The 15,096-nt window shown below is 42.8% G+C and overlaps 1 protein-coding gene and 2 pseudogenes across 1 annotated transcript; all 3 read right to left on the reverse strand.

The window, feature by feature from the left end:
• Positions 1–1,498: 1,498 nt before the first annotated feature.
• On the reverse strand, positions 1,499–4,556 carry LOC115740250 (annotated as a pseudogene).
• Positions 4,557–5,978: 1,422 nt separating this feature from the next.
• On the reverse strand, positions 5,979–11,030 carry LOC115740284 (wall-associated receptor kinase-like 9). Its single transcript, XM_048276582.1, has 3 exons — positions 10,298–11,030; positions 8,010–9,276; positions 5,979–7,156 (listed from the first exon to the last, which is right to left on the reverse strand). Exons 2-3 carry the CDS (start codon positions 8,833–8,835, stop codon positions 5,979–5,981), a joined length of 2,004 nt encoding a protein of 667 aa, XP_048132539.1. The 5' UTR covers positions 8,836–9,276; positions 10,298–11,030.
• Positions 11,031–11,567: 537 nt separating this feature from the next.
• LOC115740247 lies at positions 11,568–14,792 on the reverse strand (annotated as a pseudogene).
• Between the last annotated feature and the right edge of the window lie 304 nt (positions 14,793–15,096).

Here is a 15,096-nt window from a genome sequence, read left to right on the forward strand (position 1 = left end):
CTCATCTACTCCATGGGACAAACAAGCATGAATGTCTGCTCATTTCCATGAGACTTTTGTCTAAAGAAATGCAAGAGACAAAGCTCTTTTGATTTACCAACTCATGTCAAGGTCAAGGGACAATGCTTTTCAGATCAACAGATAAGAATCACTTCCACAACGAAGCTCTCCTCTCATTCTACCAATTCATCTCCTCCGGCATATTGTCACCCGCAACAAAGCTTTTCTCTTTCATTTCTTCCCCCAAAAGAGAACTTCTGTTGCTACAGAAATTCACCATTTTGCCTGAACAGTCCGTCCTTGATAATTCTCTCTTTCTCTCCCTAGATATCTCTATAAGCGTTAGCTGACAAGGAGAAGATCCAAGCACCCCAGAACAATGCCGGCACCTAAAGGTGAGATATGAAACAAAAAATTTATCAGCAAACTTTCTTGCAATTCATTTTCTGTCATCTGTCAATATATATATCACGTGACATGACAATAGTAATCCAGTCGTCCTACTTAAAGAGCCAAGTACACCGAAAGAGTGTATCAAATCTAGCAAAATGGTATCACCAGGAGAGAGTTTTGTACCCATCATGAGAACCAGCTTCCTGGAGAACTTGGTACGATTATTTATGCATCTGAGGCCACCTTCGCCGCTGTTGGGACAATAGAAGAAACCCTTGCCTTGCTATTTAGGGGAACAAGAATTGGAGAAAAGGAGTTTACAGCAAGTTTCCATCCAGTCTAAGAATTACCATTGCCATGTAGCTATGATCAGCTATTGCCTGGCAAGAGGCCAGGCCTTGGAAAGTAAGATTGGCAATTGATGAATATCTGTAGCTGCCGGCCACAATATAAGAGACCAGCTGCAAGCAGGACCCCTCCGTATCAATTGCATGAAACTGGATAAATGACCAAGCTTTCTGGGGGGGTATCTTATCGGTAACGGATGGAATGCTGTTCATAGCCCTATGATGGAAGAGTCCAAGCCGAGGAGCGAGAGCAAGTCTTATCCCAGGGTTCCTCGAAATGTCATGAAGGACCGCCATGAGGCTGGAGGGCCATTGCAGAGGTGTGAGCTTGGTGTGGAAGCGGAGGAGCGGCAAATTTCCTGCCCAGCGCCAACGCATGGTTGTCAACAGTGGGAATTCGGTTACACGGAGAGGAAAGTAAGGTAAATAAGAGAACTAAGGAAAGCTTCATAGTAGTTGTCACAAGTATCTGTCTTGGCACCGTCTTGTGCATATAAACCGAGGAAAACTAGGCAACAAGTGCACTTACTTGGCCCGTGTGGGATGTGGTCAAGAAACGTAAGCTAACTAAGAAACAGTCTTTTGATTCACCTACTCCAGAAGGAATCATTTTTCCAGTCATTGTGTTTTCCTTTGCTCTTTATGATCTTTCATTTCATCGCACAAGAAACGCGCTGGATAATTTTGACAATCATTTTTGTTATCTGCTCTTTCAGTCTTTCAGTTTATCCCAGAAGAGCACACCGGCATCAACCATCAAACCGTAAAAGAAGGGTTTCTTATCAACAGAAAGGAAAACAATGAAAACCCGTAAAAGATATTGATGTTGCCAAACTGCATGTAACTGCTAATTGGATGCTACACATGCTATCTTTGAACCTGTCCGGGATAAACAAACACTGGAGAATGAATGCCAAATGCTCTAGCTTGATGTCTATATGGAGATTGATTCGATTTCAAGTGACATGGATGTGCTATCTATCGATTCTTCAATGGCATCACCGGGTAGTCCATCTTCGAATACGTAAGGACTTTGGCTGGCCTGAGAGAAACTTTGAGATTTTCTAAGCCCTTCAAACTCCATGGCAACCTCTCTCATGGTAGGTCTCTTTCTCCCATTTAATCTCAGACTCCTCATGGCGAGCATTGCCACTGCTAGAACTTCCTCCGCCTTTGCTTCATTGGCCACAACAGGATCTAGGATCTCTGACAAACCGTTTTCCTTCATGAGCAAGATAAAGCCAGCAACTAGATGTCTCCCTTCATCATCTCCTGAGAAAGATGTCGGCTTCTGCCATGTAAGTAACTCAACTAGCACTACTCCAAAGCTGTACACGTCACTTTTATCTGTGAACTGACTAGTTGGAAGTATTCCGGGTCCAAATATCCGAAGGCACCTTGCACGGCCATCGTCAGGTGAGTTTTGTCAGATGGAACCGGCCTTGAGGTACCAAAATAAGAGACTTTTGCAGTATACTTGTCATCTAAAAGAATGTTCGAAGGTTTTATGGCTCAGTGATAAATGAGAATTGAAGCTGCAGAATGCATGTATGCTATGGCTCCAGCAAATTCACACGCGATTCGATACTGATCTTCCCATGAAAGAGAACTATATTTGTCCTGCTGATGAATATGCTGGGACAGGGTGCCATTAGGGATGAACTCATACACTAGTAAAGGAAGCTCTGTCTCCAAACAACATCCTATCAATTTTACAATGTTCCAATGATTAACCTGTGATAGAACAACCACTTCATTAATAAACTGCTCGATTTGGCCTCTGCCAATGGTCTTCAACTTTTTCACGGCAACTATAGTACCATCTGGTAGCATTCCTTTGAAAACTGTGCCGAACCCTCCTTGACCAGGAAACCGGCTCTGGCTGTAGTTATCTGTTGCTCTTCGCAGATCTTCTTCAGAGAATATTGCTGCTCTTCCATCTGCTCCATAAGGTGAGAACTTCTGTTGCCACAGCAAACCACCATTTTGCTTGAACAGTTTCTCCTTGACAATTCGGTCTCTTCACTCCCTTAGATATCTGTATAGCCAATAGCTCAAAACCGAAAGATACAAGAATCCCATTCCTATGCCGGCACCAAAAGCAAACAATTAGTTTATAAGGAAACTGTGAGATAACACATTATAGTTCCATCTATTCAAAGTCCTCTGAAGTCATTCGCCTGATAGGACAAATCCAATTTTACAATTCCTAAGCGGGGAACATGTCAGAATACTAACTTGCATGCTCTCCTAAGTCAGCCTATGCATTGGCTATTGCAGTAGATGATATATCTCTCTTCCACATTAATTTTCTCTGGAAGAAAATTTGCAGGGAAGCCACAAAATTTGCTGCCTGCAATTTCTAAGTGACTTTGCCAATCATAATGGCGTAATGCCACGATCACTGCAGCATCCCTAGTCGTGACAATGTTCCATCAGAATACATAGCTTAGGAGAGAATAAACCGTGGACTTAAATTGACAAATGCAGATAAAGAAGAAGAAAATGACGAATATTTGTATGAAAATACTAATAGACAGCAGGAGAATAATGGGTTGCATTTCTATCTATAAGCAAGGAAGAATCATCAGAGAGACCAAGTGCGTCAAATGGAGGAAGGTGCCTAATATATAAGATGCGGAGAGCAAAAAGGCTTAGTTTACATGAGTGTGAAGGAAGTGCTATGGTCTAAACTGTAGTATGCAAAATGGCATTATTTTGCATTACCGAAAGTAACTCTCATTTCTGTAGTCACAGACTTTCTAACTGCAATGATCAGAGCCAGAACTAGTACACGAAGAGGGCAACCTCTTGCAACAGGCATGAAGTGTTGTTGGACAGAATTAGCAGAGAGTTGATGACTACCTATCACAAGCACCAGCTTGAAAGCAAACTTCTGGTCAGGCATGCAATTGAGGCCATTTCTGCACACATCTTCGGCAAATCCGTTAGGACAATAGCAGTTGGAATTCTTTGCACAGCTAAGGGGAACGAGGATCGGAGTACACTACAAAGGTTCGGTCATCATATTTGCCTCCATAACGCTTTGCGCCGTGACGCCATATCGTTCTGCGATTGAATCTACAGAATCGCCGCGCGTCACCAAATTTGTAAGGAAGGATTCAACCCCATCAGCTGTCCCATTAGTACTTGGGCATGTGCATCTTAGTGGAACCCGCAGCTGTGCATCTACAGCAAGATCCTCACCATTATAGTAGTTCTGATTAATAAGAGCCTGGCAAGAGGAAAGGCCTTGGAATGTAATATTGGCTAAGTTGAAATAGGTTTCCCCCTTGGCCTCAGTGTAAGAGGCCTGATGCGAGTAAATGGTTCCAGTGCCGTAGCAAAGAACTGGAACTATGACTGAGTTACCATAAGGTGTCTTTCCGGCGGTGGATTTGATGCTGTTGATGGCTGCTATGTCCGACGCGTCTGAGCTGAGCAGTGCAGCAATTATTAGCGGTGAGTTGTATAGTGAGGTAGATCAAAACACCAGGAAGGACTGGCATTGAGTTTGAGGGCCATTGCAGAGGTAACCTTTCAGTTGAGGTAATGTGGATGAACAGTTAAGCTGCTGCTCATTGTCAACACATGGCTGTTGACAGTAGGATATGTGATTAAACAGAGGTAAGAATAATAGGATTGGTGTTAAGATGGAGAGGCATGACAGATCCATGGTTTCAGAATAACTGAGATTCGGCATGCAACATCGTTGCAACTTTTGTATGCACAGCACCAACCCCCAGTTCTTGAAGAAAACACCAATGGCAAAGTTGCCGTGGTCGACACGCCTTAGAAATTCACCTTCACAACTATCGACTTCAGAATCTAGGCCCTTCAAAGACTACAAGAGTTCCACCAAACGCAGAACCTACCCATCCAGTGGTACACGTGCTGTTGACAGTCGACGGCAATCGTTACCTTTGTGAAGGAAATAGCAGACGTGAAGAACTGTCCAATATTGCTCTGGAACAGGTTTTTCATGTGATTATTGATTTGTCATGTGCTCTTCTTTGTTTATAATTCCTTTGCTGAAGTACACTTCCTTCCCTTTTGTTGTATAAGAAAACCGGGAACTTAACAAGGAGAAATAAGCAGAGCTCCACCAGTCCTGCAAGACAAGGCACCTACGTTCTTTCTGAGGGTACCACAGCATACGCTTTGGATTCAACCAAATCACAAGAAACTATCTAGCCAGTCGTTGGCTTGAGAGACGCGCCGCAATGGCTGAGGCGGTTTGAGTGGTCAAAGGTCAAAAAGTCAAAAAGGAACGCCACCTCCTCTGTTTAAGCGAGAGCTAAAGGCAGCGAGAGGGAACTTCGTTCGTTGAGAACAAAATGCCAACGCATAGAGGAGAGAGAAATTAGAAACACCGACACTCTTCGGGACTTTCATGTTATATCGCGTGTGAGATACCCCATCAGTTAATTCCTATATATATATATATATATTCCGCCTGTTTGATGCACAATTTGATTCAGGTCCCCACCTTCATTCGTTCGGGTTATTAAAGGCCTACTAGCTTGCTCTAATACCATATGGTGACATTTCTGAACCAACTCGAGATATTCGCTTTGGCATGTCCTATACTGAGCCTCACGATTTTATCATTCAGCGTACAAATAGGCATTTTCTTAGCAGGCTAGCCACCTATACTCTTGCCTGAGCACGCTTAACTTTGGAGTTCCAAACTGAGATTGCCGTTACGTCAAAGGTGCTCCGTGAGTAAATTTTCTTTGCCCCTGTTCAAGGCAAAATTCGATTCATTTTTTCCCTATCATCATTTTAGAAGCTTGCTAGGAGCCCCTCATTGTCTAGAGCCCTTTGGCCCGGCGAGCACTATCCTCCCTCATCGGATTGGGTCATTACAGACGTCAATATAGATCACAAGCACACTTTCCGATTTCGTAGAAAACTACTAAAAATGGAAAAAGGAACATTGATTCTTCATTTTATCGGAAGAAACGCGCAGGCACCAACCAGCAAATCACATAAATTATGCTTCCATTTCTTGCTTGAAAACTAACAGAAGAATGGGCTTCTCATCAAAAGCAAGAAAAAGAAAAAGAAGAGGAAGAAATGTTCAGAATGGTTGTTCTATAATTTATTAATCCTTCAATCCATATAAAAAAAAATGTTAGATGTTGCCAAACTACATGAACTGCCAACTGATGCTACACATGCTATCCATGAACCTTTCTAGGGTAAACAAACATTGTAGAATGAATGCCGAATGTTCTAGCTCGCGGTCGATACAGAAAGTGATTCCATTTCAACTGACATGGATGTGTTGGGTATCGATGATTCTTCATCGGCATCACCGGCTAGTCCATCTTCAAATAAGAAAGGACTTTGGCTGGTCTGAGAGAAACTTTGAGATTTCCTTAGTCCTCCTAGCTTCACGGCAACCTCTCTCATGGTAGGTCTCTTTCTCCCATTTAATCTCAAACACCTCATGGCAAGCATTGCCACTGCTAGAACATCCCCCGCCTCTGCTTCATTAGCCACAACAGGATCTAGGATCTGTGACAAACCGTTTTCCTTCATTAGCATGACAAAGCTTGCAATTAGATGTCTCCCTTCGTCGTCTCCTGAGAAAGATGTCGGCTTCCGCCCCGTAAGTAACTCCACCAGCACTACCCCAAAACTGTACACGTCGCTTTTATCTGTGAACTGACTAGATTGGAAGTATTCTGGATCCAAGTATCCGAAGGTACCTTGCACGGCCGTCGTCAGGTGAGTTTTGTCAGAAGGAACTGGCCTTGAGGTACCAAAATCAGAGACTTTAGCAGTATAATTGTCATCTAACAGAATGTTCGAAGGTTTTATGTCACGGTGATAAATGGGAATTGAAGCTGCAGAATGCATGTATGCTATGGCTCCAGCAACTTCACATGCTATTCGATACCGATCTTCCCATGAAAGAGAACAATCTTTGTCCTGCTGATGAATATGCTGGGACAGAGTGCCATTGGGGATGAACTCATACACTAGTAAAGGAAGCTTAGTCTCCAAGCAACATCCTATCAATTTTACAATGTTCCGATGACTAACCTGCGATAGGACAACCACTTCATTAATAAACTGCTCAATTTGGCCTCTATCGATGGTCTTCGACTTCTTTACGGCAACTATGGTACCATCTGATAGCATTCCTTTGTAAACTGTGCCGAACCCTCCTTGACCAAGAAACCGGCTCTGGCTGTAGTTATCTGTTGCTCGTCTCATATCTTCTTCAGAGAATATTGCCGCTCTTCCATCTCTTCCATGAGGTGAAAACTTCTGTTGCAAAAGCAAACCACCATTTTGCTCGAACAGTTTCTCCTTGACAATTCTGTCCCTTCGATTTCTTAGATATCTGTATAGCCAATAGCTGAAAAGCGAAAGACACAAGAATCCCACACCTATGCCGGCACCTAAAGCAAACAATAAGTCCATAAGGAACCAGTGAGATGACGCATTTCGTCTATCCAAAATTCTCCTAATAATTCACCTGAGATGACCTATACGATTTTACAGTTCCCATGTATGGAGCATGGCAGAATGCTAACTTGCATGCTCTCCTAAGTCACCGTATGGATTGGTTGTTGAAGTAGATAATAAAACTCTCTTCTACACACTTGTCTCTTGAAGCAAATTTGCCAGGAAGCCATCTAAAATATTCAAAGTTTGCTGCCTGCAATTTCTTGGTTACTTTGCCAATCCTAAAGGTGTACTGTCCCGTTATTGCAACATCCCCAGCGGAGACAGCACTCAATCACAAAACATAGCTTAGGAGAGATTAAACAATGGACTTAACATGTCATGTTGCAAATGATGTAAACGATGAACATTTGCATGAAGCCCCGGTACAAATCGACAGCAAATGAGATTCGTGTGTAGTGTTTCAATCTAAAAGCAAGCAAGAATCATCAGAGAGATCAAGTGCGTCAAATGGAGCATTCAAGCAAGAGAGGAAGGTGCCAAATAGATAAGATGCAGAGAGCCAAAAGGCTTAGTGTACATGAGTGTAAAGAAAGTGCGACGGTCTTGAGCGTGGTACGCCATATGGCACATGAAAGAAAATGGAATAATTCCACACTCGAAATTTCGTTGTGAGTAGTGGATGCATTATTTGGCATTATTGAATGTAACTCTCACTGCAACAGTCAGTCACAGACTTTCTAACTACCATCGTCAGAGCCAATACTAGTACACGAAGAGGGTAATCTCTTCCAATCAGGCATGAGGTGTTGCTGGACAGAATTAGCAGATAGATTTGATGACTACCTATCATGAGAACCAGCTTGAAAGGAAACTTTTTCCGGTTGGGCATGCAATTTAGGCCATTTCCACGCTTGCCTTCGGCATATCCATTGGGACAATAACAGAAGGAGCTCTTGGAATTCTTTGCACAATTGAGGGGAACGAGGATGGGAGTAGAAGTGTATATTATAGAGGGGTCTGTCATCATATTTGCCTCCTGGACACTTTGTAGAGTCGCGCCATATCTTTTTGCAATTGAATATACGGAATCACCTGCTGTCACCATGTATGTAAGCAAGGATTTAACTCCATTGACTGTCTGATTAGAACTAGGGCACGTGCATCTCAGGGGAACTAGCAGCTGTGCACCCGCAACAAGATCATCTTCCGCATAATAGTTCTGATCAAGTAGAGCGCTGCAAGTGGACAGGCCTTGGAATATATTGTTAGCTATGGTGAAATATGTCTCGGACTTGGCCACAGTGTAAGAGGCCTGATGCTGGTAAATACTTCCTGAGCAAAAGCAGGACACTGGAACTATGACCAGGTTACCATCGGGTATCTTTTCCGTGGCGGATCTGATGTTACTGACGGTGGCTATGGCCAGGGCATCTGAACCGAGGAGCGAAGCAATGGTGAGCGGTGAGTTGAATGGCGAGGTAGACCGAAATGTCACGAAGGACTGGCATGCTTGAGGGCTACTGCAGAGGTAACCTTTCAGCTTAGATGATGGGGACGAGCAGTCGACCTGCTCTCCACCAACATATGGTTGTTGACAGTGGCATATGTGATGACACAGAGGCAAGAGTAACAGGATTGGTGTTAACATTGACAGCGGGGACACATCCATGATGGTTTTGGAATAACTGAAATTCGGCACAACCGTATGTTGTGATTTTTGTGCAAAGAACCAACCAACCTGTTGATGTGAGCAGCGAAGTCAAGAATGCAAGTGCAAACTTGCCGTGGTTAACTGGCCATAGAAAGCCGCCTTCGAGACATCATGCATGACTCATGTTATGAGTGTTTTATCAAGCCTTCTATGTCTTCCATGGACATCTCGAGTTTGAGATCCCTCCACCCTCATCAACAACCAGGATGGTTGACTGGCAGACAAAAAAGTCACCTGCAAGGCAATTCCACTGATCCTGCAAGATCTTGGGGCACCTCGAATTTTATAAGTGCTATGACATGTGCACATGCTTGGTTTGCGCCAAAAGAGGCAAAGAACCATGTGGCATTTTTCATTGCTTTTGACTCTTCTCTTTAGGTATTTCTACCCCAGAAGTGCCTGCATCACATAAATCACATATTTATCTTTTCTAGAAGCCAAAAGAAATTGGTTTCTTTTGTCTGCACATCACTCCCTCAATCCACAAAAACATCAATGGAGTCATGCATTGCAAGAAGGGAACATATCTGGGTCAGGGGAAAAGAAAACAAAACGCAGAAGCTGTTGGAGTTGGAGATAACTAAGAAGCCACAGTATCAGAGGGTGCCTGCACGCGCGCGAGTGCGTGTGAAATAAGATACTTCAGCCCTTTGCTTGGCTTGATCTTCTAATTGGGAATTGTAATTAGCCATATCTGTTTGTGTTACATGAGATGTAGCACCCTAGCGGAAAAATGATGCTGACTGCAAATAATTTGTTCCCAAGCTGCATGAAGAAGAATAAAGCAAGTGTGAAATTTTTCCCTGAACCGGGTAAATGTGGACCGGGCAGGTCTCAGCTGTCACCTATGTGGACCGCAGGGCGGAGTTCACCAGAATTCATGATCCAGATCAACACAGTCAATCATATAGTGGGGCTGAGCCCGTGATGATTCAGATCATCTCTTTGGAAAAGCTTTTCCTGAACATGACAACCTTTGTCCCATGTAGAGACTTTTCCTATTTCGCAGAAGTTTAGTTTTTCTTATGATTCTTGACATCTTGCACTTTTATCATTTCTAGCTGAAGACACTCACTCAACAGATCAAAAAGCATGCGCTTCCCCTGCGACTTATGCTTTTCCTACTCTGATTGAAGTCAAGACGGGTCTCCGGTACACATTCTGATTTTGTAAGAAACTACTAGATTTTGACAAAGAACCGTGACCAGAACAACAGCAGAGCGAAAGGAGAAACTACTCAACTGGTGGGACATACAACTTACTCGTGCCCTGCATGAAGGCAAAAACATATACATATACTAACCCTGATTCACACTTTCATTTGCCGTCTTAGGCCTAATATCGGTAGCTTCTGTGTCTAGGCCCGCCCTCCAGTTACTGCCCCTTGTCTCCCCAGCACGCAAGTCAGAAGAACTCACACAACTCGATATCTGACCTCCCATCTCACCTCTCTTTCGGATAGTTCCTATTTCCCTTGCTAGCTGCAAGTGTTGGCGGCCCCCAAATGCGGTCCTCGTCGACTAGTGCAAAATGTGCTGGTAAAAACGTGTCCATCCAATGCCTCCCACACATCACGTTGTCGCCAGATAAATAAACACAGCACTCCTGCTTGCCTGCTTCATCACCAGCAAATCCAGCTCCATCCTCAACGGCCTGGAATTGGAATTCACATGCTGCTGGGTAGATAGGAATACCAAGTATGGTGGACGATGAAAGCCAAGTTTAGCCTAGGAAGATGCTCCAGTTAGAAAGGCTTGACGAACTGTTGGTACTGCAAGGGGTTGATTCCTTGCTCAAATCAAGACCAATGATGTTTCCATCCTCATCAAACATCACGCTGGTCCGAGGGTGAGTGTTGTTGCCTTGTAACCAGCTTGGATGTCGCAGATGCATTGAACGAGAGACTATTTTATGTCAAATTGAGCAACAAGAGTTCTTGGTCACCAAGACATCAGCCAGAAGCCAATATGATGTGTTTCATGTGTGCCAAAGAAATTGGATTACATGGTTATGACAAGAAGCCATAATGAAGTTCTCATTGAACGCAACTTCACTACTCTTGTGAAATTGATGTTGCCTGATGCACAAGCAGCGTCTCTGTTCTGAATAGATTGAGGGGTAGAGAAATTTGCAATCAAGAAGCACGCGCTGTATGTATTCAGCAGCAAGCATATGCTGTGGAAAATTTAGCTTGGTCTAGTTTCTTATCAAATCATATCATTAATCTTCAGCCCCTAAGTTCAATCATCATCAATTGACTCGGTCTTAACTCGAGAACGCAAAATTCTCATTGCAAACGTGGCATGAAGCAGCCAAATTTCACAGGGATTCTGAGGATCATGTTGGTAAACTGGACAACTTGATTGTCATCGACAGTGATGCATCTTCTGAAGAAACCACAACAGAAATAATTCTCTCCTATTTATGCTATGGATTTTGTCAAGAAGCAATTCCGAAATGCAGAAGCTCAGTCTACGCCTGGCTATCCCTTGGCTATAAACAATGTTGTGGAAATTGATAGATAGAAGCACAAGGCCTCAATACCAAAATCACCTGAAGGATTACTCGAAAGGCAATTGAGGAAAGTGAGCAGCTTCAACATATTCGCTAGATATTTTCCAACAAGTTATTCACAAAGTTGATGTGTGCATGTGAAAAGTCTGTAGTAGGAATCAGAAACTACAGTTTATGATGTAGTAAGTGTGAAAAATATCCAGAGCACCATGCATCGTTGATTGGGAAAAAGAGAACTGAATCAATCATCTAATACAAAGAGAATTAACCATTTAATGTCAATCCACGGGAATGAACTCTCCCACCTTAATTTACAGCAAATCTTCAGAATAAAGTTTGGTTAGGTATTCAGTGCTTAAGAAAAACATGAAACTGAAGCAAAAAAGAATCATTTAACTGAGTAGTATCTTCTGGTGATTCTGATAATTGCTGCTGCTAACTGCATGCTACATATGCTATGTCCAAAGCTGTCTAGGATAAACAAACATTAAGTTCAGTGTGAACACCAAATGGTCAAGCTTGATGTGTACTGAGATTGATATAACTTCAAGTGACATGGATGCACAATCAATCGATTCTTCATTGGCTTCACCAGGTTGTCCATCTTCAGATGCGTAAGGATTTTCACTTGTCTGAGAGAAACTTTGAGATTTCCCAAGTCCTCAAGCTCCGTGGCAACCTCTCTCATGGTAGGCCCTCTTTCTCCCATTCAATCTCAGACACCTCATAGCAAGCATTGCTACTGCAAGAACTTCCTCTGACTTTGCTTCATTGGCCACAACAGGATCCAGGATCTCTGACAATGGCATTCTCTCATTAGCAAGACAAAGCTAGCAACAAAATGTCACCTCTTCATCATCTCCTGAGAAGGATGTTAGTTGTTGCCCCATAACTAACTCAACTAGCACAACTCCGAAACTTTTCACGTCACTTCTCTCTGTGAACTGACAAGATTGGAGGTACGCCAGGTCCAAGTATCCAAAGGTGCCTTGCATGGCCATTGTCAGGTTTGTCAAATGGAACCGGCTTCAAGGTACCAAAATCAGAGACTTCTACAGTATACTTGTCATCCAGCAGAATGTTAGATGGCTTTGTGTCCCGATGATAAATGGGAATTATAGCTGCAGAATGCATGTATGCTACTGCGCTAGCGACTTCACATGCGATCCGATACCCGTCTTCCCATGAAAGGAACAATTTTTATCCTGCTGACGAATATACTGTGACAGGGTGCCATTAGGGAAGAACTCATACACTAGTAAGGAAATTTAGTCTCCAAACAACTTCCTATCAATTTTACTGTGTTCCAACGATTAGCCTGTGATAGAACAGCCACTTCATTAGTAAAATCCTCGATTTGACCCCCATCGATGGTCTTTGACTTCTTCACAGCAACAATGGTACCATCTGGTAGCATCCATCTGTAAACCGTGCCAAACCCTCCTTGACCAAGGAACCAGCTCTGGCTGTAGTTATCTGTTGCGCTTTGCAGATCTTCTACGGAAAAGATTGTTGCTTTTCTATCTCTAACATAAGGTGAAAACTTTTGTTGCAACAGAAAACCACCATTTTGCTTGAACAGTTTCTCCTTGACAATTCTGTCTCTTGGCTTTGTTAGATATCTGTATAGACAATAGCTGAAAAGCGAAAGACATAAGAATCCAATACAAATGCCAGCATCCAAAGCAAATAATAAGTCTATAAGGGAACTGTGAGATAACAAATTCTAATTTTTAGCATTCAAAATTCTCCAAATAATTTGCCTGACATAACCAATCCGATTTTACAACTCCAACATATGGTTCGTGTCGGAATGCTAACTCGCATCCTCTCCTAAGTCAGCCTATGTATTTTTGCAGTAGATAATAAAACTCTTTTCTATGCCACTTTTCTCTGGAAGCAAATTCATATAGAAGCCATCGAAAGTAGATAAATTTTGCTGCCTGCTTGGTTACTTTGCCAATCCTAAAGCTGTAATGTCACATCAATGCAACATCCCTAGTCGTGGAAGTGTTCGATTGCAAATTATAGGTTAGGAGGGAATAAACCATAGACTTAAAAATGTCGCGTTGCAAATGAAGAAGTAAATGATGAATATTTGCATGAAGTCACAATACAAATAGACAGCAAATGAGATTTATGTGTTGAATTTCAATCTATATAAGTGAGGAAGAATCATCAGAGAGATCAAATGCATCAAATGGAGCATTGGAGCTAGACAGGAAGGTGCCAAATAGATAGGATGGGAGAGCAAAAAGGTTTAGTGTGCATGTGAAAAGAAAGTGCAACATCCCTAAGTATGGTATGCAAAATGGCGTCTGCAAGAAAATGGAATAACTTCATACTCGATTTTTTTTAGTATTGGATGCATTATTTTGGATTATCGGATGTTAATCTAGTTGCAATAGTCACACACTGTAAAACTGCCCTTACCTGAGCCAATAATAGGACACGAATAGGGTAACTTCTGCCAATCAGGCATGAAGTGTTGCTGGACAGAATTAGCAGAGAGGTTTGATGACAAACTATCACAAGAACCAACTTGAAAGGAACTTCTTCCGGTCAGGCATACAGTTGAGATTTCCAGGCCCACCTTCGGCATATCGACTGGGACAATAGCAGAAGTTACTCTCGGAATCTTTTGCACAATGGGAATGAGAATGTTTGAACCACCAACAAGATCCACACCCGTACAGTAGTTCTGACAAAGAAGAGCCTGGCAAGAGGACACGCCTTGGAATCAGAAATGGCCATGGTGACATACCTGTCACCTTCGGCCACAGTGTAAGACGCCTGATGCTAGTCAATACCTCCCGCGCAATAGCAAGAACCTGGAAATATGACCAAGTTACCATAACTTTTTCTTTTCGTCAGTGGATCTGATGTTGTTGAAGGGGACTATGCCCAACGCATCTGTGCCAAGCAGCGGAGCAATGGTGTGCGATGAGTTGTATAGTGAGGTGGGTCACGAAGGACTGGCATCAAGTTTGAGAGACATTGCAGTGGTAACCTTTCGGTTTAGAAAATGTGGATGAGCAGTTAAGCTGCTTATTGTCAACATATGGCTATTGACAGTAGGATATGTGATTGAACAATAGGATCGGTGTTGAGGTTAAGAGGGATGACAGAACCATGGTTTTGGAATAACTGAGATATGGCACGGGCATAGTTGCCTCTTTTGTGGGCAAAGAACCAACCTCTATGTTGATGAAAACATCCAAGTGCAAAGTTGTCGTTGTTGATTCGAAGACTGCAAAAGTTCCATCAAATCCAGAACTCATCCAACAGTAAACTTGCGGCGTTGACTGTTGACAGTGGCAGTGGTGCCACTTTCAACGACATAGCAAACCTGAAGAACTGTGTTTATGCACATCCTTTGCCGAAGTACGACTGACTTCCATTTTGTTAGCATACGGGAAATGCTCATTAAGATCCAAAGAGAACAAGTTCTCCCTCAAGCCTTCGGAAGGTTTACATATGGCGAGGCCATAAATGGATTAAGTATGGTTGTCTCAGATTTCAGCATACTTCACCCTCACAAAGAAAACCAGGTTTTTCTTCTTCTTTTTTCGGCTCAGAAAACGGCACTAAGCCCTTTCGTTCCCAATATAAAACGAAAACAAGAAGAATAAGAACTTAACAAGGTGAAATAAGCCAGCTTTCATGGCTGAACTTGACTGGCAGATGAGAATCGCCTCCAAGACA

The sequence above is a fragment of the Rhodamnia argentea genome, chromosome 1 (genome assembly GCF_020921035.1).
Source record: "Rhodamnia argentea isolate NSW1041297 chromosome 1, ASM2092103v1, whole genome shotgun sequence".
NCBI lineage: Eukaryota > Viridiplantae > Streptophyta > Magnoliopsida > Myrtales > Myrtaceae > Rhodamnia > Rhodamnia argentea.